This window comes from Theobroma cacao, chromosome 2, assembly GCF_053813885.1.
Source record: "Theobroma cacao isolate CCN51 chromosome 2, ASM5381388v1, whole genome shotgun sequence".
Classification (NCBI taxonomy): domain Eukaryota; kingdom Viridiplantae; phylum Streptophyta; class Magnoliopsida; order Malvales; family Malvaceae; genus Theobroma; species Theobroma cacao.
In genome coordinates this window covers 40,904,262-40,928,205 of record NC_142640.1, presented here as the reverse complement: position 1 = coordinate 40,928,205, position 23,944 = coordinate 40,904,262, and the positions used below count along the sequence as shown (strand labels likewise).

The 23,944-nt window shown below is 33.7% G+C and overlaps 3 protein-coding genes and 1 non-coding gene across 6 annotated transcripts; 1 reads left to right on the top strand and 3 right to left on the bottom strand.

The window, feature by feature from the left end:
- Positions 1-1,744: 1,744 nt before the first annotated feature.
- On the bottom strand, positions 1,745-1,836 carry LOC148764285 (small nucleolar RNA snoR8a). Its single transcript, XR_016024976.1, has one exon. It is a non-coding gene; the product is annotated as a small nucleolar RNA snoR8a (small nucleolar RNA).
- Positions 1,837-6,871: 5,035 nt separating this feature from the next.
- LOC18609416 (NHL domain-containing protein) lies at positions 6,872-10,026 on the top strand. 2 transcript variants are annotated; one of them, XM_007044513.3, is made up of 6 exons: positions 6,872-7,142; positions 7,228-7,398; positions 7,597-7,764; positions 7,878-8,090; positions 9,169-9,266; positions 9,346-10,026. In XM_007044513.3, exons 1-6 carry the CDS (start codon positions 7,094-7,096, stop codon positions 9,859-9,861), a joined length of 1,215 nt encoding a protein of 404 aa, XP_007044575.2. In that variant the 5' UTR covers positions 6,872-7,093; the 3' UTR covers positions 9,862-10,026. The 2 variants fall into 2 exon arrangements, with proteins under 2 accessions (XP_007044575.2, XP_007044576.2); XM_007044514.3 differs by having other exon boundaries at positions 9,342-10,026.
- Positions 10,027-10,655: 629 nt separating this feature from the next.
- Positions 10,656-14,770, bottom strand: LOC18609415 (uncharacterized). 2 transcript variants are annotated; one of them, XM_007044512.3, is made up of 7 exons: positions 14,219-14,770; positions 14,025-14,105; positions 13,735-13,911; positions 12,643-12,813; positions 12,117-12,329; positions 11,951-12,039; positions 10,656-11,552 (listed from the first exon to the last, which is right to left on the bottom strand). In XM_007044512.3, the coding sequence occupies exons 1-7, from the start codon at positions 14,310-14,312 to the stop codon at positions 10,914-10,916; spliced, it is 1,464 nt and encodes a 487-aa protein (XP_007044574.1). In that variant the 5' UTR covers positions 14,313-14,770; the 3' UTR covers positions 10,656-10,913. The 2 variants fall into 2 exon arrangements, with proteins under 2 accessions (XP_007044574.1, XP_017970873.1); XM_018115384.2 differs by having other exon boundaries at positions 10,656-11,558; positions 14,219-14,723.
- Positions 14,771-16,279: 1,509 nt separating this feature from the next.
- Positions 16,280-20,589, bottom strand: TPS9 (trehalose-phosphatase/synthase 9). Its single transcript, XM_007044509.3, has 4 exons — positions 20,386-20,589; positions 17,457-19,484; positions 17,092-17,365; positions 16,280-16,974 (listed from the first exon to the last, which is right to left on the bottom strand). Exons 2-4 carry the CDS (start codon positions 19,442-19,444, stop codon positions 16,651-16,653), a joined length of 2,586 nt encoding a protein of 861 aa, XP_007044571.2. The 5' UTR covers positions 19,445-19,484; positions 20,386-20,589; the 3' UTR covers positions 16,280-16,650.
- Between the last annotated feature and the right edge of the window lie 3,355 nt (positions 20,590-23,944).

The following is a 23,944-nucleotide window of genomic DNA, read 5'->3' as shown; positions in this document are numbered from 1 at the left end:
TTACTATTCATATTAAGGTCATGTAAGTATAAAATGATAAGTGATTTTTTAATTAATGATAACTTTTAGCTATAAGAGTCTATTTTACTTGAAATAAAAATATATAAACTTAATTGAGTATAATAGAAAAATAAAATTTTATTTAAATTTTTTTGAATAATTTAGGAAATTTCTAAAGTATTATACCAATGGAAAAATGAATAATTTTTGTCTACCATTACCAAAATAAATGAATTTATTCTAGACGTATTCTTTGCATTAAATTCTTAATTTTTTTATAAAAGATTGTAAAATATAAGATTTCTATTGTTTGTGCTTAATTTCTAAAAAAAAAATCTGCATTTAACTATCAACTTCTGTGAATTGTGTTAAGAATACTTATTTTATTTTATTTTTTTAAATGTCTATTTGGATTTATTTTTTATACATAAAAAAAATCATACATGGCATTAAATGTTAATTTAAACTTTTAGCGTCAATAATAATAAAATTTTGGTCAAAATACTCATCAAGTCCCTATACTCATGCATTTGTCCAATTTAATCCATATACTCAAAATCGAAGTAATTTAGTTTCTTAATTTTGAGAATTGCTCTAATTTAGTCTCTTCCCTTAACGACATCTAATTTTTCCATTAAAGGTGATGGCATAGTGCTGACGTGTTACTTTTTTTTTTTAAATAGTTTTTTTTTTATAATTGAGGGAGGGGAGATTCGAACTCTACTCTTTAAGTAGGGGATCATGCATCAACTAATGAGTCAAATACTCGAGTGCACTGACGTGGTACTTTTGATGACATTGCAATGTCATATTACATTAACATGATAACGTGGCAGTACCCCATGGCATTAATATGATGATGTGGAATGCTGACATGACCTTAACATGCTAACATGTTGGTGCCACATGTAAATGTTGATATGGTAGATCGAGAAAAAAATTTTTAGAGATAAAATTTGTGTCACGTCATAGAAATTAAATTGAACAAAAATTATAGTATAGGGACTAAATTGAATAAAATAAAAATATTTAGGAACTAAATTAAAAAAAATATTTCAAAAATACAAATATTTAAGTAGATGATATATATACTTATTAATAAGTCAAATATTTAAGTGTAAAAGATTTATAGTGTTAAAATATATATATATATATATATATATTTTTTACTTTATTATTTGATTTCAGAACATGTACATTAATTTATTTTCTTTTCAAAAAAAATTCATACCTAAAGCCAAATTTGGATGGATAACTTGCATTATATGAAAATAAAATAATATTAAAAGGCTAAATAAATTCGCTTTTTTCTTTTATTTATAACGGTATAAAAATTTAAAATTTATATTCTAATTTGACTTAGTTTTTAACTTAAACTGAATTAAAAGTAGTAAAATAAGTTAATTTAGTTATAACTTTCACAATTTACAAATATCCTTTTTTTTTTAAATTATTCAACCCTTACACAATTTACTTTTTATTTAAATTTACTCAAAGATTCTTATAAAACGATTTTATTTAAGTTCAAAAACCACAATCAAATTTTACTAAATTCAAGTTATTAATTTAGATCTACAGAAAATTCGTAAATAAAAAGTAAAATGATATAAATATTTACAATTATATTTAACTTTATCAACTATAAATACAGTCTTTAATCTAAAAAATTATAGCCTAAAAAATGTAACTTGAAATATTAAACAAAATAAAAACAAAAAAATAAACAAAAAATTGAAAAGTTGGAGTAACTTAGATTCTATAGGTGTAATAAGAGGACTTTTATGCCCAAATTGAGCAAATTAGAACGATGATTTATTTTATAATTCTCATTAAAAAAGAAAAAACAAAAAAAAAACAAGAACAATGAGGCTCATGTGCACAAACATCGTTATCAAGGAGCTATTTAGTCTTTAAATTAAAAGAATTTAAGAAAAAAATCCAAATCAAAATTGAGAAACATAAATCTGTCATTATTGCCCTAATTTCGTAACAATTAATTGATAAATTAATCTTCTAATGAGAAAAACAAAGAAGGGAGAAGAAGACTTAGGGGTGGTCAAGAAGAAAAGTAGTTGTTGCCTTTTATAACTACGAAAACAAAACCCTAATTCTGAGCATTTTAACGGTTTTATGTAAATGACGATGTTGTCCTTTTATAAGTATATATTCAAGATAAATATTGAAATTTTTTTGTAAAAGGGGAATTGAAATTTAATTTTTGTAAAGAAGATAAATTAGTGTACTTATTCTGGAATCAAATAATCAAGTAAGAAAATATTTATATATATTTTTTAACATCATAAATCTTTTACACTTAAACATTTGGCTTATTAATAAGTATTTATATCATCTACTCATATATTTATATTTTTCAAATATATTTTTCATTTTAATCCCTAAACACCTCAATTTTGTTTAATTTAATTCTATACTATACATTTTGTTCAATTTAATCATTATGACGTAGCACAGATTTTTTTTTGGTAAAATTTTTTTTCTCAATCTACCATTTCAACATTGTCATGTGGTATCAACATATCAGCATATTAGTGCCACTTGGCATTGTCACATCATCACATTAGTGCCATGTGGCACTACCACATTATCATGCGATGCCATGTCACCAAAATTGTCATATTAGTGTCACATCAACAGTGACATCATTACCTTTAATGACAAAATTGGATGTCATTGAGAGAAAGAATAAATTGGAGTAATTCTTAAAATCAAGAGACCGAATTACTTCGCTTTTGAATACAATAACGAAATTGGATAAAATGCATGAGTACAAGGACTTTGTGCGTATTTTGATCTTAAATTTTCAAATGTATGGAAGGTTTAAACTTCTTTGCAAAATCTTGAAGCTAAACCAAGCCCGTTCTAAGTTCTCTGGGGTTTAAACCACAAAACTTATGTAAGTATTTGGCAATGAAGATGAGATAAATTTTCACAACATGTTTGGTATGGGGAATAGCTAAGCTATTCTCCCTCTATTCTCAACTACTATTTGCTTTTCTTGTTTAGTTAGCTATTTGGTAAAGAATAGCAATTCTTAAGTTTTACCTATTCCTCAAAATCAATAAAAAGCCATCTTTAACTAAACCCAACCCCCCTTGGTATTATTTATTCCATGCTTGATAAAATAACTTTCAGAATCATTAAGATGAAACTACCCCTCGTAAGTTTGTTGGTCCCAAAAGGAAGGCTAAAGGGGGTGAATAGCACTCAAAAATATTTTTAAGGATAGCTCTTAAAATTTAAAATATGTTCGGAAAATTTACGATGGATGGTTTGAAGACTTGTTGATGTTAACAAACACCAAGTAAATAAAGGTTAAGAGAAATGGACAAAATACAATTTTTATAATGGTTCGATCCACCTAACCTGCATCCACTACCTTGATCTTCTCCATCAAGGATTTGCAACCCAACTTTACTAGAACTAGTGGAATTAACAGCTTCCACTAAGCTTTTACAAGGTGAGTTTCTAACCTAAGTTTCAAACCTTTTACAACAAATCCTAAGCTTACCCTAACTTAGACTACCTTTTAGAGTGTCTTGTACATTTTAAATGAATAAGAAATACAAGATAAAAGGAGGTACAAATGATCACCTAACTAACCTTATTTATACAAGCTTCAACTCAAACACTTTCATAAAGATATGAGTGAAGTACAAGTGCAAAAGAGAAGATTTTTGCTCTTCTAAGCTTTTCTAAACTCTTAGTAACTTCTCTCTATCATTTTTTACTGTTGGAAAAGCTTTAAATACTTGGGAGACTGATTCTGGCTATTGGAGATAGTTTTTTGTTGTTATTTTATCTTCTAGCGGTTAAATTCGAATGTGTTGGTAATGAACCTTTAATCGATTAAAAATAAGTTTTAATCGATTAAGCCCTCTCTGACTTGTAGTCTGTTTCATTGTGGCTTTAACTTATTAAAAACTTTTTGTTTTCAAGCAACATTCTTCATTATCCTTTCCTTAATTGATTAGTCCTCCTTTTTAACTAATTGAAGTTTTTCTTCCTTTGTCCTTAATCGATTAAAATAGGCTCTAACCAATTAAGAATTCTCCAACTTGAAATCTTTTGGTTTGGCGTATTTGAATGGTTACTATTACTTTGAATTTGAATTTTTGACGCTTATAGGTACTTCAAACTTGAGCTTTAATTGGTTAGCCCTTTTGATTAACCGATTAGCAAACTTTTGTGTTTAGTTTCCAGCACCCTCTTAATCAGTTAAGCCTAATGCTAATTGATTAAGGCTTCTTTGTCTTGCTTTTATATAGTGCCCAGCTTCACCTTTACTAGTTAAGGTTTCATGTTAATTAGTTAATAATGTTATGTTTTCACTAATCCCTTTCTTCTTTCCTTTCTTAACTGATTAACTATTCTAGTATCATGGCAAGCTTCTTAACTTGCTTTCAAACAACATTTTCATTAAGGGATTCAATTTTAATCTTGCACACTTAAGAATGAAGTTAGTCATCAAAGAATGATGACGTTTTGTTATCATAAAAAACATATGAAGTCAACATTTTCTGTTTCATATTTTTGATGATCACAAAACACTCCTAGATTAAGAGTACAATATCTATGTTCAGTATGAATGCTTTAAATCTTTATACATAATGTGGATTGCTCCCCCTTAGCTAATGTATCTAGTTTTCTTTAAAAATTTACAATGAAATATTTATAATATCTACAGTAGCTAAATAAGATATACAATATCTGCAGTAACTAAGTAAGATATATTGAATATCTATAATAACTAGCCCATAATATTAAATAAAACCATAATTAAGCATTACACATATAAATTAAACATAAAGACCTATCAAACTTTATTTAACTTAATCTTCCTTCTCCCCTTTTTTATCATCATTAAAAAATATATTCAAAACTCCCCCCTTAATGAGTATATCTAGATTTTCATTTAATCTTTAAATAAGACTTTAATAAATGGGAATCATAAGCACTCATACAATTAAATCATACAAGCTTATAGATATAGTTCAATAATTTAAAGTGTTAAGCTTGTAACTATATAAGAACATATGTATGAGAGTTAAACGTTTTAAAAACTTGTCAAGGATCACTCAAATAATATTCAAGCAAATTTAATCATTTTGTCATAATAAAAACTATAATAATTTTAAAGCTAACAAAGTTTAGAAAACTACAGCCTTACCCATATAAAATCATTTTTTCTCTTTCTTCCTCCTCTCCCTCATTCTCTTCCAATCGCATTATTCTCTTCCACCATTTCCAACTCCGCTAGTCGCCACTGCCTCTCTCTCATCCACTTTCCAATTGCGTTGCTTTTATCCACTATCCACTTTTCCAACTCGATCTGCAATCAGGTACTTGTTTGATGTATAGGAAAATGGGTTGAACTGAACATGCTCCCGTGCCTTATTTTTTTGTTCATTGTATGATGTTTTGGGTTTAGTTTGCTGCTGTCTTATTTTTTGTTATTTGGTTAATGTCTTGGGCTTGCAACTATCTTTATTGAACAAACCAAAATTATTCAAAGGGCATAACATTCTTCATAATGGGAAAAAACTTATTCCTTGGTGAGTTTTCTTTTTATCAAATATTGTACTTTAAAAAGATTATTGGGAAGAAAATATTGCTTAGATAAGTTTCTAGAACCCTCAAGAAATTTCTCTTTCCTTTTTGTCTGTGCCGAGGTCGAATTTTGCATCATAATAATATATACAATGTGTTATTTTGATGAAAATAAATACTACTATAATAAAAGGTATTTTCATCTTTCTATCACCTATTCCTTTCTTATTCAAAGTTATTTTTACTAATCAAATACTGTAATAAATCATAATAGTAATTCATGTCCTATTCATTGTACTAAATTACATAATAACTATTTTATTCTATTCTTATTTTTTTTTATTCCCATAGAATAACTATTTTATTTTATTCTTATCTATTCTACTAACCAAATGTACTTTCAAGGTTTTAAAACAAAAGTTATAATTTGAATCGTTGCAAGATTAACCCTCTTAAAGGGAGATTATGAGTTATTGAGTGAAATTGTGTGTCTCCAAAAATACTCATTAAAAAAAATAATTGATGGACAAAATGAAAATATATATATCCGTAAGAGGAAGAGTTAATTTACATAGACATAAAATCAATTAGTTTTACATTTTTTTATAACTTATGTGCGATTAATATTTTAATAAACAGGTCACTGGGTTTAACAATTTATTCATAATGCATGTATTTTAAGTCAATACGACGTCTTTATAATATTGATCGAGAATATTATCTTTTTTAATATATTTATACGATCGAAATTTTATTGTGTAAAATAAATAGTTAGACATTTTTATCTAACTTAAAATTTAGTCTGCATGATTTATTTAAATAGATTATGAAATATAATGGTTTGATACTCGAACAAAAAAATATAAAATTGAATTAATTTTATACTGATATAGACTGATATGTTCTTTGCATTTATATGTATAATTGTAATGTCTAAACTTAAAAGTCCAACGCACTTCTGGGTTCAGGTTAAGCTAAGAGTTTTCTACATCCGAACTTGACTCAATCTAACTTTAAACCGTTTATTTTACTGAATAAATAATATATTTGATTAAAAATTTAATTTGTAAATATACTTGAAAACAATAAAATTAAAATATAGTCTACAGTCTAAGGCTGACTTGGGTAGCTCTCTAAGGTTCTGGTCCGAATTAGAGTCGGCTGGCGGCCGGTCCAGGCCAAACTTAATTCTCTTCAACGAATTGTTGGGCCATCCCTTAAGAGGAGGTCGTCCATTTCTGGGCCAAGTGGCTTAAGACTATCAATGATCAAGCATATCAAAGCCGAAGGATCAGATCAAGAAATTTGACGGTCCCAATCACACCTGTATTGTGGCAACGATGATCAAAGTTAGCGCAGAAAACACCTGATCCACAAAGCAATTTACAGGAATTCTCTCTCCCGTCCTTTTTTTTCTAACTACGTGTTCTACACGTCTGGAAAGAAAAAAGGCTTATACTTACCTGTCTTGCTTAAACTAAAAGCACTGGAGAATACAGGAGTTCTGATCATCGTAATTATAACTATGGCTTTACAATTGTCTTTGATCACTCTCTTCCTTTTCTTCAGCTTAGGTAAATCAATAATTTCTCTGTATTTGTTTTCCATAATAGACGCCGTTATTTTTATCACTCTCTTCCTTCTCTTCTACTTTTACAGTTTCTAGCGAGATAATACTGGAAGAGGGGTACACGGTGACCACAGTGATCGACTGCCACAAGCTGAAGATATTTCCATATTCAGTCCTAGCTCTTCCTGGCTCCTCTGATCTGCTGGTCCTTGATTCTTTCAACAGTCACCTCTACACTGTATCATTTCCCCTCTCTAACGGTACTCATCATCATTCATCACCAATCCTACCGTTTTCTTTAATATATATATATATATATATATATATATATATATATATATATATATATATGTATATATATATATGTATATTTAAAATTTTTGAAATAATAAAAAAGAATAAAATGGCATGAATATCTTAAAATTTTAAATGATTTTTTTCATAAAAAAAAAATGCAGAAAGCGAGGTAAAACGGATATCATCAGGAGAAGGAAAGGCGGGTCTTTGGGACGGAGAATTGGGCCAGGCCCGATTCAATAACCCGAGAAGCTTTGCACTCGACGCTAAAGGCAACGTTTATGTCGCTGATAGGGGCAACCACGTCATTAGGAAAATCACCCCCTCAGGTCTCAGTTTTTTTGTTGTTTTTTCGCATCCATAATTAGTGATCCGTTTTCTTATTAAAAAATTTGAATTCTCTTTTTTATTTCTTTTTTCTTTAATTTTATAAAATCATTAGGTGCTGTGACGACGATCGCCGGCGGTTACTCAAAGACAGTAGGCAACAAAGACGGGCCGGCGCAGAACGCAACATTTTCTAATGATTTTGAGTTAGCTATAGTCGCGGAGAGATGCATTTTACTGGTTGTGGAACGCGGCAGTCAATCGGTTCGCCAGATTGATCTCAACCCGGCGGATTGCGCCACAAGCTCTCCATCAGGGCAAATTTTCGGTATCAATTTCTTGTTTTAATTGATGCACCTTCATACGCACAGAACATGAATTCACTTTTATAAAGTTGCTTGCCGATTTGTTTTACAAGTTTATGCGGCCAAAGCGCAACCTTTCAGTGATTTCAACGTCCGAATAATATTTTCCAAAACATTTTGTAGACACATGGTTTGATCCTTTCTTGTCTGAATTAGGGACCATCTACTGCCTGACTTATGTGTGTTTTTTTGCTAACATTGTTGTTTTCGATGAGCCACAGCTTGTTTGTGTCCTCTAGCTGCCAAGTGTTTTTTGTTGTGCCTGCAGTGAGATGGATTTTTTTTTGTTTTCGGTTGAGGATGTTGCTGTCAAGTCTGGCTGGAAAATGGTTTTTGTTTTGTTTGGGTTGATATGTTTTTGGATTGTTTGAGTTCTATCTTCTATCATTGCTTTTTTTGGTGGATAAAGAGAGAGATAATGAACAGCTTAATATATGCAGATATTTGATTTTCTCAAGATATGCCAAAAGGTTGTGATCAGTGAAATCTTTGAACATTTCAACCATCATGGATTGCATATAATTAGTTGATGTAGATGCAAAAAGTGTTTATATTTGTATGCTGTCCATATTCATGCCCCATCCACATCCGTCCATAGCCCCTTACGTGTCAATGCTTCATGAAATTTTGACATTTTTTCTGTAAAAATGCAACTTGATAGCATCGTTTATGGAAGAAAAAATATATGTTATCACCTTGCTTTCTGTAAGAACGTATTCTTAAGATGCTTATGTGTCTTTTACGGCAGTGTGCATGAGATGCACTTGCATTTAAATTCACTTGGGATCCAAATTTTTGTATTTAACTCGAAAAATCAAAGCTCAAAGTGTACATCGGCTCGTAACTGTTCCCCCTTTGGGTAACATGTTAATAGCTCTTTATCTTTTCATTATTTCTAGAGAACTAGTGTTACAGGAAGGAGAGTCTGTCCCCTTGTTGAGAATTATTCTAACCTATATCGGATGCATTAATATTTAATACCAGTACTGGCTTTAACCTGAAGGGATAGTAATTTATTGTTTGTATATTTTAATTTTTAAGGGCTTGGAGCAGTTACAATTTGGACCCTAGGTCTGGGACTTTCATGTTTACTGGGCTTATTTATGGGGATTTTACTTCGCCCTTATATCATCCCCCATGTAAGTATCACTCATTATCATGTTATTCCGCAGTCCAAAAGGATTAAGTACACTTTTTCTAACCAAGCTCTGTAGACAGGAAGGCCTCACCCTCATCAGATTCAGCAAGATATGGAACCATTGCGTAATCAATTTGGGGAAACAAGTAGCGATACTCTGCTACGACATCAAAAGCGCAGTTGCTAACTCCAAGCTTTATCTATTTATGCTGAAGCTCTTTTGGTTGTGCCTTTCTCACATGTCTCTTTTGTTTAGTGTTAATTTTGTGGAATATCGTACTTCAGAAAAGGATATTGTTTCTTTGCTTGATTCCGATGACTTGAGTAATCCTGAGGTAAAAAAGTCACGGATTTTTTCTGATCAATTGAAAGATTTGATCTGTTGTGATGAAAACCTAGAGTTGCCATACACATCTGAGTTCATTTTCAAGCAAGGAGATGGGAATCAAAATGGCAGTACCGTGTTAGCTGACTGCCATGGAAGGATAGACGCATTGATACAAGCTAACGTTATGGAGTTTGCAAACGAAGCTGAAGAAACTACTGCAATAGTGAAGCCAGGTGCGAGCAGCTCACGTTTAGTGAAGAGAAGATGAATGAAGTAGGAATGTAAATTCTGTATCTTAGATGCCTAGGTATTGTTATGGGCTTTGTAATACGAGAATCGGTGATAATCCTTGATATTCAACTATCTAAACATGGTTGTGCCTGATGAAACTACTGTATACATTGCTAAATATCAGTGGGTTTACGCTTCCAAATTGCATCAGTTCATGAAGAAACGCATCAATTCGATTGATGTGCTTGGAAACAATCTACGCATGTGTGGTGCGTCTTTCACTTTCTTTTCTGGGCAGTGGAGCCTGGAGGGATAGGCAAAAATTATTCAGTTGTTTGAATGGGAAGGAAAATAATAAGAGAAAAGAAATGCTTCCGATATCGACTCAAATAGACAGGTGTTCACGCTATTAATGGGCCGCAGTTGCGATCAACTCGTTAATAATGCATTTTTTCAACAGGATATGGGTAATGAAGGTTGACCCATACTACACACAGCAGCTGGGGTCGCTGTGTGCTTGGATAGAAAGTATTCTCTGACAACGTGAAAATTTGAAAATAGGAAAGATAGTGTGGGGCGTGATGGGTAAAGTGAGGGTATCATATAGATTATGCCATGATTATAATTTTCCCTTCCAAAATACTAAAACATGGTGGTGGATCTTCAACCTTCTGTCTAAAGTAACATGATTGTTTATACATATCCAACATTTCTACCCATAATGAAATCACGTGCACTGCAAGCCCAAGACCTTCAAATTTTGTATTATGAAGTATGAGATGCTGTTCCAATATTTCTACCCCTTCGACTGACCTCATTTGCCACAAAAAATTGCAGAGAAAATTGGACAACCTTTATAAGAAGCTGACAAATGAATAAGAGAAAAGAGAGTTTCATGATGTTTTATACCAGTAGCCTTACAATATTTAGGCCGGCCGAGACTGAACCCCAGGTAGCACTAAAGCTGCTCCACAGGCCACACACACTCATTTCTCTATCAACAAATCGTAACTGCTTTATCCTAAATTTTTAAGGACCAATATCATGCTTCTAAGGAGGTAAGTACTCCAAAATCTCTGTTGTGTGTGATTAATAACCCCCGTTGTAACCCATGTTTGATCGGAACCGAATGTTGTGATGATCATACGTTTGGTCTCCATAATCAACAGGCTTTATGACCACAGCTTCCCGCTTTCCTTCTTGTTCTTGAACTGCCCCAAAAACTATCTCATTGGTTTTCTCATTGCTCTGCTCATAGTAAGTATGCGGGGTGGATGACTGATAGCGATGATGATGCTGCTGCATATCGGTATCCCATCCACTGTAGAAGGCCCGGCTTTGACGCAACTGATGGATCTTTTCTGCATCCTTGGACATGAAGGGGTACATTTTCCGTGGAGTGGGGGTTCGTGTATCAATTGAAGGGGGCTCATCTTCATCTGGTATCACAAAGCTCTCTTGTGCAGGCCAGGACATTGAGTGTTTCTGTTGTTGCTGGTGCTGGCTCTGATATTGATAGCTTAGTGGCTTCTTTCTAAGACCAGGAATTACTCCTCCCAAAATTTCTAAAGCAGAAACACCAGCATTGGCAAAAAGCTTCCCAAGGGATCCAAAGAAGCCTTCTTCTTGCTTCTCTGGTTCATCTTCAGTAGGGATTAAAGGTGGCCTGACTGATTTCAGGGGTTTCTGATATGGACTCGATACAGCAGCATTCACTTTTACTGATTCCTGATCCTTCATGAGCATAGTAACAAATGTAAGCATTTCACTATGTTTTAGAATATTTTTAATCTTAATTTTAGATGAAAGTCATTTTGCCATTTTAGTAATGAATTACGCAATATGAACTAGGGGTGAATTTCTTTTCTAACAAAAACAAAACAGCTATCATGAAGTGAAAAAAAAAAAGGGGAGGGGGGTGAGTTTGCTGTCCCTCATCTTGGATCAAGCTTTGATCTCAAACATCTATTTCTCCTGTTATAGAACAAAGCTTAGGATTGAGGAACACTTTCTGAGATTAATATTTTACATACAAGTCTCAGCCAAAGCAAAAGCCAAGCGAAAATATCCCCAAGGAGAATCATATGTAAAGAATTTGCATATGAAAAATAACACTGAATACTTACATTCTGGGAAGATACAATGGTGCCCACTCTACGTTGCAGCAAAGCTAGCATGTAACCAAAGAAGCCAGCTGCGACAAGAATTGCAACTCCTGCAATGACGGAAATTATAATGTATAAACCTCCTATACCAACAACAAATGAAAGATCTTCAGGTGGATTAGTTTACCAAGAGGAAAACCACTTCCATACTGATAAGCACAGTCATCAAAATGGAGTTGAATCTCTCTGATAGCTTGATTTCCTCTATCTATCACGAGAAGGGAGCAACTGCTTCCAACATAGACCACATCAAAATCATTAGAAAACTTTGCATCTTCACTTGGTCCATCTACATGTCCCCCTCCCAGGCTCCATTTCCCACCAGCAATTGTTGTAACACCTGAAGAATATTTCACTTCTTTCAGCAATAGTTGACAACCATCCCTATTTTGAATGCTAGTACTGACAGCATCCTTTGAACATTATAAGACATTGAGAAAGTTTAAAAGCTGCTAAGCTTGCCATAAAAACATAAATAATCCAATTGACATTTTTTAGAAATATGATGGCAAATGTTTAGGACACAGAATAGTAGGGACATGGAGGTAAGAGGCAAGGAGCATAATGTATATAAGACTTATATATAGTCAAGTCAAAATAAGAAATGCACTAAATATTACTCTTTAGGACAGCTCGGTGATTACATTTCTTACCTGCATCACTTATCTTCCTGATTGCCATGTTCATAGTGTCTGCAATATAAATGTTCCCTCTGTCATCTATGGCTAGCCCTTTTGGATGGTTCATCCTTGCCTCTCTGGGCTTCCCATCTACATGTCCAGAGTATCCTTCAGGGGATCCAGCAACCAGCCTAGGTCTACTATCTGCGGTTCTCCCATAAATTTAAATGGAATAATTACAAGAAAAGACTTGCCCATGGGAAAAATCAAAGAATAGGATTACTATAGAATTGCATGAATAGACACCTATACCTTTACACATGATCAATCTCAACAGAGGTTTTAAGTATGCACTAGAGTGAAAAAAGAGTAAAATGGTTGAGATGTCACACAAGTGGACATAAAAATTGCAGTGAATGGGTTACTGCATAAAAACAATTTAATAATAATAAAACTGAGCAAGAATGCAATAAGAAAGTTCCATTAATTCACGAAATGTCTATGATAGATACAAGGACAGCATTTATCAATTACCAGGTTCAGATAGAAAAAGTTATAATCCTCCAAACGACAGAACTGCTTTCAGTGATAGATTTATTTGTTGCTATCTTCTTTCCAGCAAAATGTAATAATATTGATAAAACATCGGTAGAACAACTATACCATTTTTTCTAAGTTCTGACTAATCAATAGTTTTGCTACTGGAATGTTATCTCTTATCTGGATCTAACTTTCAAAACTTCAAATATAAAAATCAGTCAAAATGCATTTTGGATTACATTAAAATGCTTGACACATGAAACAACTAGCCCTAAAAAGGCCATGACAATAAAAAATTGCACTGAGGACTGAGATGGAAATGGGGAAGGTACAACAACTAGGCAAAAACGTGCACTGTCCTTTATGAGGCAAGTTGAGTGATTGGACTTGACTGCCAACAGATGCAAATACCTCATGTGTTTTCCATTAATAACAAGACTTGGAACATTCAGTAACCAAATATAAAGTAAAGAGCTCGATTAAACAAACAAAGCAAAACATTCAGCTACTAAAAGGCAAATGCAACAAAATTAAAACAAAGCCAACCACTTGAATAATATCCCAAGAAAGAAGAAACCCACTTACATAGAGATAAGGAAGCAGAAATCCGATAAAGGTTGCTATTAGCAGAGTCCAAAATCAGCAGCTCACCACTAGGCAAAACCTCAACAGTGTGAGGCTCGATCCCAAGCTTACTTCCATCAAACACAGTCTCCACATTGTATCCACCCTCAAACTTCATCATTGGACGGCCAGTAATTGCTATATACACATAAATCCCATGGACGCCACTATATCAGATGCCAATCTCCAAAGCCAAAGACAAAAAAAAAAAAAAAAAGGAAATGTGAGTTCTATTAGTCGGCGATCTAAACCTGTTTTGGTGGTAGTTTTGAGTGACCATAACCATTTCATAAAAGCAGACAAAGCATTAGAGAAAAATCCACTAACGATCTCTGCAAAAAAAAAAAAAATCAAATGCCATCAAAGCAAGTGTTTAAAATAAGCGTTAAACTAAAGGCAGATCAATACGAAAGCAAGCTTCTTCTTTTTTTCGTTTGGAGCTTACTTGCAGGTGAAGAAGTAGTAGGAGCTGAAGAGACACCTCCAAGAAGAAGCAGAAGCAAAAGAGCAACACCCAAAACCAGCACATTTTTACCCATTGCTGCTTTCAAGTTTCAACAAGAAAAAAGAAAAACCAACAAAGCTCTTAGATATGAAAAGAGAGTCACGCTTTACAACATTAAGAAGAAACCCAAACCCTAGTAGGAATCTGGGTCTTTTGCAGAAAATTGAATGGACACTGTGAGCAAGAGAAAAACAGTGTGCTTTTTTAATGGGGTTTTTCCTTTTTTTTCCTTCTAGTTTTCAATAACCATAAAAAGGAGAGGGTGAGAGAGCAATGCGTATAGAGTAGAGTGAGTGTGAAGAGGAGGAGAGAAGGGAAAGAAAGAGACAAGAAAGGGAAGAAAAAGCAGTGAGAAAAAAAATATGCCAAATAGCCAGAGGGCCTTAGTGTGACAGTGAGAGTAAGAGAGAGAGAGAGAGAGAGAGAGAATCAATATGATGTGATTATGTCTTTGAAGGCTTAAATACTACAGGGTTTGGTTTTGTTACAGAAAAAGAGAATGGTTTAGCAACAACGTTACATTTATTCTCTACCTAAATCCCCGGTTATTTTTTCTTTTCTTGTTTGTGTATTTTTAATGGGCATTTTTGTTCATACCGCTGGCACTGATGTTTTGCTTCGTCCACCTCTCTATACACTTTCTTTCTCTTATTTCTTTTATAGAAATGAGTAAAGAAATGGCTACTCTTTTACTTGCTTTTATCTTGGGAGCATTGCCTAATGTCTAAAGTCGCCACTGTAATTTGGGATCTAGATTTCCCACGGTTGAGCATTCAATAATACATCAGCAAAAGGAAAGGTGGGCCTCTTTAAAGCCAAGGGCATGCTGGACTTGTTAACTTGTCAAATGTAGACTATGCCTGCCACTGCCAGGTTTCACTCAGGTTATTAAAGAGGAAATTAGTCGAGAATAATGCTTACTTTACCCTAATGATTTTCATGACAGAATTTTAGTTGGTGGTCTTGTGGTCCACCACCATCCTCTCTTCTATATTGCTCTTGCTGAATTCACCTGACATGATTTGTAGTCTATATAACCCAGTAAAAGATTTGGGTGTAAAAAACCAAGGAGAGAAACTGGCAGCAAAAATGGGCTGAGCAAGCCACCCAACCCATTTTCTTCTTTTGATTTGAGCCATGGACAGGCTTGGTGTATCAGGTGATGAAAGTTAGGTTGGTGAGAGGAGGATAGCGACCTCTGCTTGCCCCATAGCAAGTTGTCAATTTAAATAATGCCATGTGAAATAAGGATAGCTATCAAGTTGGACTTGGTCGTCTTTAAAGTGATGAAATATATACTTGTACTAGTAAACAAAGGCTCTTTTGCACTAGGGAGGCAGATTCCCCTCACTCCCTCCTTTCAGTTCTCTAATGAAATGAAAGATTTTAGAGATGCTAAAATCAATTGCAAAATGGCAGCTTTGTATCTTGTTGGTCAACAAATATTTTCTGCCTTATTTTCGTTGCTGATCATGAATGCATTGGCAATGGCATAGGCATGGCACATGCTTGTGTCTTTTGATATAGGGTCAAGGGTTTGCCCAGCATGCCAAGAGACCAAAAGAAGGAACAAAGCGGAGCTGATGTAACAGCTTCCATTGTGCTTCTTGTTTGTCTTGACATCACAAAGAGAGAACAATTGCTACGGGTAAATATCAGGCCTCTCCCACCTTCTTCTTCTTTTCTTTTTCCCTCTTTATTCGATTCTCTTTCCTTCACCGAATCTGACCAATGATTCCCAAAAGGACTGATCATTTTTTTTCCCATTCAGAACCTTTACATTGTTGCATTGGGAACAACACGAGCTAGACTTTGTGTCTATAAAAAGAGGTCCAAGGCCTTGTTGGGCCTAGGCACATATTCCATATATCTTACAACCCAAACAGCTCATTCAATCTTGAACCAACTAGCAACTAAAACTTAACCCAAATGTCTTTACTCTACTTTTAAGATGTATAAATCCTTTTCTTCGGGGGGACCATTTCTCATGACATGCCATACTGAAATCAAATTGGCATTTTGTATTGGAAAGCAATGTATCTATACAAGTTAACGGTGCCTCTACTCAGTAAGAAAACTACTGTAAACACGTGTGAACTGATCCCATAATTTTTGCTGGCGCTATGACCGACATCACCATATACAAGAATAAAGCATAGTTGTCAGGTCTCCATCACAGTCAAATCTCCCAATCACCCTCCGGCCAAGTGTACCATTTCAAGAGCTGGTATAGCATTACAACTGAATCTGGCGAGTACCGACAACGCTTCAGATAAGTTATAATCGAGAATTCCCTCATTCAGGGAAATCCCTTGAAGCAAATCAGAGATTCCATCACAACTCGTAAATTTGTGCCAGCCACTCTGTTTAAGTCAAGCAGTACTCTCAAAGGAAACCTGGATCTCAGGGAGGCACCTAGGCTTTGAACTAGTAGCAGTTGCAAGACCCTGAAGCAATTTCAACACGTCAGCAGCATCATCAAGGTAATACTTTGCTTTGCTAGGTTTTCGCCCAACAGTGCATGCGAAGATTTCTGGAGCCACGGGCAAGGATGGATTAGAAACAGATGTTAATATGCTCTCAAACATATCTTCATCGGATTTATCATCACCAACACACATCACAAAATCAGGTGGCTTCCCGCCATTGACCATTCTTGACAGAACCTTTTCTGCAACCAACCCTTTACTTACTCCCTGAATAATAAAGAACATTGATTAGAAAGCTCGATTCAACAACACTACGAGCATAGATATTAGAAAGGGAAGAGGACAGGTGCCAGCATTTCGAATGGAAAAACAAATTTGTCATACCTGTGGTTTAACTTCAACAATATGCTGGCCTCTCCTAACAACTGCTGGTTCATTTGCAAGAACATTCTCCAGATGATCCAACAATTCCTTGGCTTGGCATGACCCAAAGTCAGGGTCTGCGTCTTTATGGTGCCACACCAAAGCACTCTCCTTAGTCTCTATGCTGGAGCCATCTGTTGCTTCTCTATACAGGCTCATAACAGGTTCCACAATCCTTTTCCATTCAAGGTCAGCACCCACAGGGCTGGTTTCCCATTTAGAGTCTTTAATCCATCTGCAGGAAGAGAATGGAAAAGGCCTTAATTTATTTTAAGGCATTTAAATTTACTGCTAGCTAAATGTTCAAAACATTTTAAGGAGCATACCTTATGAAGTACCCATGTTCAGCAGCTATACCCAGCATCTCACATGGAGCAAGCCAATCACTAAGTGAAGTTCTCCCTCTCCCACTAACAATAAACACAGTGTTCTTAGGATCGTCACAAAGAGTCTTAAGGATAGAGATAACTTCAGGGCTAGGAGTTTTAATAATGGAAGCTTCAGGAACAACAGTGCCATCATAATCCAGAAATATTGCTCTTCTATTTGTTCGCTTATAAGATGAAACAATGTGATCAATACCCAGCCTCCTAAAACTAGGAGAAAGAGAGACAACTCGGAAACCAAGGCCCAAACCAATGCCCCAGCAACGTTTACTATAATGATCTTGGCATGCTCTTTCCAAGTCCTGGGCGAAGCTGTGAGCCCAATAAGCCACATCATGAGTACTAACATACCGATAGTGTTTCTCATGTCGCAATTGCTTCTCAGACTCAGGGATGGTAATAGCTGTATTTAAGGCCTCAGCAACGGCATCAATATCCCATGGATTTACCCTAATCGCTCCACTTAAAGAAGGTGAGCAACCAATGAACTCAGACACAACAAGCATGCTTGTTCGTGAAGAATCTGACTTTATACCCAGAGCCTCATCCATAAACGGAGTTCCCTGCCTACAAACAATATACTTGTATGGAACCAAGTTCATCCCATCCCTCACAGCATTAACTATGCAACATTCTGCAAGTGCATAATAGGCAGATTTCTCAAAACGAGGAACAGGACGATCAATCAAAATCACAGGCTGATAATTGGGTGAACCATAAACCTCATTGATCTTTTTAGCAGTCAGATATGTCTCCTTCTTTGCTTCCTGAACATCCTTCCCAGAGCCCCTAGCAGGATTCACAATCTGAACCAGGACTACTTTACCCTGCAAGTCTGGATGCTGCCGTAGGAGCTGCTCCACAGCCAGTAGTTTTAGACTAATGCCCTTGAAAATATCCATATCATCTACACCAAGAATCAATTTTTTCCCTTCAAACAGCTTCTGAATCTCTTTGACCTTGCAAGCAGTAGAGGAAAGATTTAACACTGATTCAAGTCGACCCATATGAACTCCTACAGGCAGAATTTTAATAAACACTGTGCGGCCAAAGTAATCAAGACCAATGTGCCCTCTTTTAGATTCATAATCAAGGCCCAGCATTCGACTGCAACAAGACAAGAAATGCCGTGCATAATCAAATGTATGAAAACCAATTAGATCACAATTTAGCAAGCCCCTCAGAATTTCATCCCTAACAGGCAATGTTCGATATATTTCTGATGAAGGAAATGGGCTGTGGAGGAAGAACCCAAGCTTGATTCTGTGAAAGCATTTCCTCAAAAATGTGGGAAGAACCATCAGGTGATAATCATGAACCCAAACATAATCATCATCTGGATTTATTACTTCCATAACCTTGTCAGCAAAAATTTTATTAGCAGAAACATATGCCTGCCATAGAAAACGATCAAACCGATCACCATGGTCTGGACAAATGGGCAACATGTAGTGGAAAAGTGGCCACAACTGCTGTTTACAAAAACCAAGATAAAACTTCTTCTGCAAATCTTGAGGTAGAAATGTAGGGACACAATTAAATTCCTCTAATAGTTTTTGGGCCACTTCCTCCTGTTCACTGGCATCTATATCAACCTTCAGAGATCCCACATATATAACCTCCGTTTCAGGAGAAAAACCATCCTTTAGTTGTAGTCGGAGTGAATCCTCATCCCAGCTGAAGCGCCATTCAGAGGTTTCTGCATCTCTTTTAGCATGCAAAGGTAACATATTTGCCACTATAATTTTGCGTTCTCTACAACCGGAAGAAGTAACATCTGAATCCCCATCATTACTGCTACAATAATCCACGTCAGAGATGATCCCAGGAACAGTCATCACCCGAGGGAGAGCTCTTGGAGTTTGAGGAATATCAAGTAGGTCTCCAGAAACTAGGTGTAAAAAATTTGCACATGTTCTTGATGCCATGAAAATTTTATTCTACGAAGGCATACGAAAAAAACCCGCACTACAACAAAATGTTCGGATTAAAATGTCAGAGAAAAATAAAATATAGATCAATTGAGCGCTCATTCACATTACTCAAACCAAATAACAGAGTAACTTTACTAACACTTTATAGATATCAAGCCCGGATCATTCTTTCTGGATTTTTTTCTTTACAGTTGTGACTTTTCACAATATTTTACAACATTTTCTTACAGATCATTCTTTAGCATTCTCATATTAATTGTTCAGTTTAATAGTATGGCCAAAACAAATAATAATGATAACAATTAGTACAAAAGAAGCCTTAAAGAGTTTTCTTTGTCTTATTCTTTGCCAAAACAAGATCCGAAACCTTTCTTTGATCCTAGGTAATATCTCTACCAAAAAATAAACAATAATTTAAAATAATAAGAAACAAGAAGAGGGCCAACTGGATAACCAAATAAAGGAAATCAAAGAAAAACTCGAAATCTTAGGTCACTGCTACGCACAAACAACTTCAACAAATTAATATAGTACAACAAAAAAAAAAACGAACACAGAAAAACTAAAAGAAACGAACACAACTGAAAACTAATGATACAGTTCATGGTCGAAGTTACACGCCAAGAATCTCAGCAGAAAATAAAGATTCTAGTTGATCGAATTTCTTTTTATCTAATTGTAAAAAATTATAAAGGTAAAACCGATCAACACTAACTATACGGTTCCTCGGTTCAACGTAACCAAAATAAACGATATTAACAAAGAAAAGAAAAACATCGATTTGGTTTCTTTTCCCCGCATTTTCTAAGCGACCAAACAAGAGATAAGGAACACTAGAAGGGACTGATAGTGAATCAATAACAGTAGATCAAGAAGAGGGAGGGAGTTAACAAAACGACGGTGCAACGGTCAAAATTCTGGAGGGAGCTGCTTACCTGGCCGTTACGGCGGTTGAAAAATCCACGGCCGATGAGAGGCGGTTTTGGGGGGTTAAACGGATATCGGAAAGTCGGTTCAAGTTGAAGGAGATAAAGTAGAAAGAGGAGGAACGCGTGAGGAAAGAGGAAGGAGGACAATGGAGGGTGTGTTGGATTTTCAATAGAGATTGGAGAGAAATAAAGAAAGAAATGAGAAGAGTGAAACAGTGAAGAATATATATATATATATATATTGTTATATTTATTTATTATTGTATTGCCATTTGCGAATAGGATAATATCAAAGTTTGCCATCTTTACCTGGGTTACTTTTTTAACCATGGTTTTTCTTTTTTTGGATTAAGCTCTTGTTTTTACATAAATACCCCTTTCTATTTGGCGCTATTTGCCTATTTGTAAACAGGGAAGGAAATGGCATAAATTTTGACATTATAGAATAGAATTCAAGTGATTAAATTGCAAGTGAAATTTATTACATTTTGTTATAAATTGAATTATGGTCTTTTTTAGGCTATTAGATGGTCAAATATCTTGATTTTTTTAGAATTAAAATTATAAGTAATTAAGTATTTTTGTTTTACTACTTTTATGGTTTTAATATCTGTTTGTGATTTTATTTTAAAATAACTTTTGCTAGAAAACAATATTTGCTTATAAATGATATTTTTAGGATAATTATATTGAGAATAGCAGCAATTTGCATTATTTTACAAAAAAAATAACAATTTGCATTATTAATGCACCCATTTTTTTATTTGAACATCAAAATCTCAAAAAATAAAATCTTAAATTTTAATTGTTGAAATGCTCAATTGTCTAGTTGGGAATAATTAACAAAATATGCAGAGAAATTTAAAAATATTTATTTTACCTCAATATTGTATAAATTGCATGCATAATCAATATGGAGATAGTTTAGATGATTTGGATTAATATTATTCGAATTGAAACTTTGTTTTATTTCACTACTTTTTTTTTAAATAGGTGGTTTATTTCACTACTAGTGGAGCTTTTTTTTTTTCTTTTTTTTTAATGATACTATTAATAAAAAATTATTATAAAATTGATTTGTGGAATTATTTGAGTGACCAAAGTCATGTTGTTTATGACTATATGAAATAGTAGTAATACTTTTTTTTAATTAATATATTTTCTTTTAACGAAGAAAAGGTAAATTTTTTTGGGCATCGATGTGGAGAGTGGAAATTAACATGAATTTACCTATTGTTAGGTTGCGACCTTGGGGTTGTGGTCTGAAGAATATATATACATATATTATGCATAATTTATTAGAATGAAATATGACAATTGAACAATAAAGATTGTTCTTTCTCTCTTTTTTCTTTTTTTTTTTTTTTGTCTTCTACATGAAAGATTTGGAGGTCTGGTTGCAAACAATAATTATTCATTATCAAGGTTAAGCTATAATTATGAGAATGTGAAGAAAACCCTGGGTTGATTAAGGTTGATTAGGGGTAGGTTTACTAACCGAAACAACTATATATATATATATATATATATATATATATATAAATTTAGGTAGAGAATAAAGAATATTATCCTCCAACACATTTTGCCTTGTCTACTATACTTTGTTTTCTTAAATTAATGGACAAATCATAGGTCAAATGTGGTGAGATTAAGGCTAGGCACCTATATGTTAATTTTTTTTTTTGGCCACAGACTCCAAGTCTAACTAAGCCCTACCTATTATAGTTATTGTAAAATATATTATCCTTTGTGCATTGGCTAATTAGGATTGCTTTCAATATCTTAGTTAAAGATGTACTTTATACAATGTTAGCTAAATTCTTATTCTAAATCTTTTTATTTTTATAAGTTTTGGCTAATTTAAATTGCCTTCGTAAATAATTTTATCTCCCTCCTTAACTATGACTATTGTTTTCTTCGTCTTTAAGGAAGAGACTCCACAAACAATGCTGGTATTATAAAATACTAGTACGTGATTAAGCTTTAAACAAACCCTAGATATTTCTACACTTGTTTTAAAATCGGGTGCATGCATCAGCCGACAGGACAATCTTCACAAACATCTTCCACTCTCCCCTTTTTCCCTCCTATTAATACTAATATTATTTTAAGTATTTCTAAGCTACAAAACTGGAGGGGGTCTTTGTTGTAAATTCAAGTAATGGCATGGGTAATTTGAAGTAAAAGGCCAAAAGCATTAATTAATTGTTATAAGTTGAAACTCGGGAGTGGAAGAGAGGGATGAGCTGTGTGCTAATAAATGACAGCCTGGGCCACGCGTTTGGTTCCCACAAAATAAGTAATTATTGTACTAATAATTTTTTCTGTGTTTTTTTCTCCTTCATTCTTTAATCTACTTACAAACCTCAAAAAATGAAAAAAATAAAATAAAATAGACTTTGACTTGGGCTAGTCGAGGATGACCCCAGACAGCACGCCACTTCAGTTTCCTAGCTGGCAATTTGGATAAGCATCGGCAATAGCAATACCCTAACCCACTTCAATTTAAAAAATTAAAAAAAAAAAAGAAAAAGAAAAAATCCCCGCTCTCGTGTTTCGTGGTTATTCACCAACTATTGTTGGACCCCACAATCTATGCGGCCTTTCGCTCATTTAGTTGATTAAGGGTTTAAAATTCAAAATAAAATAAAATAAAAACTTTAAAATATTCAATAGTAGTCCAATTATGCTACCATTTACTGCCTTGTCGGTAACAAAAAATTGTTACTGTTTGATTTTTTACGGTAAAATTTAATAACTTTAGCGAATTAAATTTCAAAAAAGACATACTTAAAAAGTGTTTAACCGGTAATTAATTTAAAAATTACTTATAAAAAGTCAAACAATGATAACTTTTTGAAGTTAAAAATAAATATATTTATGTACATAATCAAACAGTTAAAATTGAGAGGCGATAACGTTTATTCATAAAAAAAAATAGGAATCATTTTTCATATAATCCCCACGTGGGTTTATATTTAAAATTTTGCTTGCCATGGAAGTATAGGGGATAAGAATAAGATGCCAATTTTGGTTTCCAGGTTTCTGTTGGGTACACCAACCTCTCTTTCAATAAAAAGATGGTACACAAAACAAGGCAAGGGGTTAGGTTAGAGATAATTGGTTAATATTTATTGTTGCTGGACATCACGTGCTAATTTGTTCTTGTTTCTTAATCCAAAAATGTTCGCAAGTAAAGAGGGGGAAAAAAATAAATGCCGACGAAATTTATGAGTAACATCTGTCATACCAAGTTGTTAATCATTTTTAAAATGTTTTAACACTGTTGTTCGGACATGCATGGTTGATGACAAACACGTGTTTATTCATAGTTTTGTAGGTACAATTTAAAGTATATCAAATTAGTATTATTTCTATAATTATATTGAAGTCTTCAAAATTTATAATATATATAAAAAATACATATATCCAATTAACATATCATCAAAAAATTATATTTTTACTTTTCAAAAGAAAAAGAAATTTAAATTTTTTGAAAAAAAAATTGACAAAATTTCAAATTTATGTTAAAACAATATTATTTAGCAATGGAAAATGATAAAAT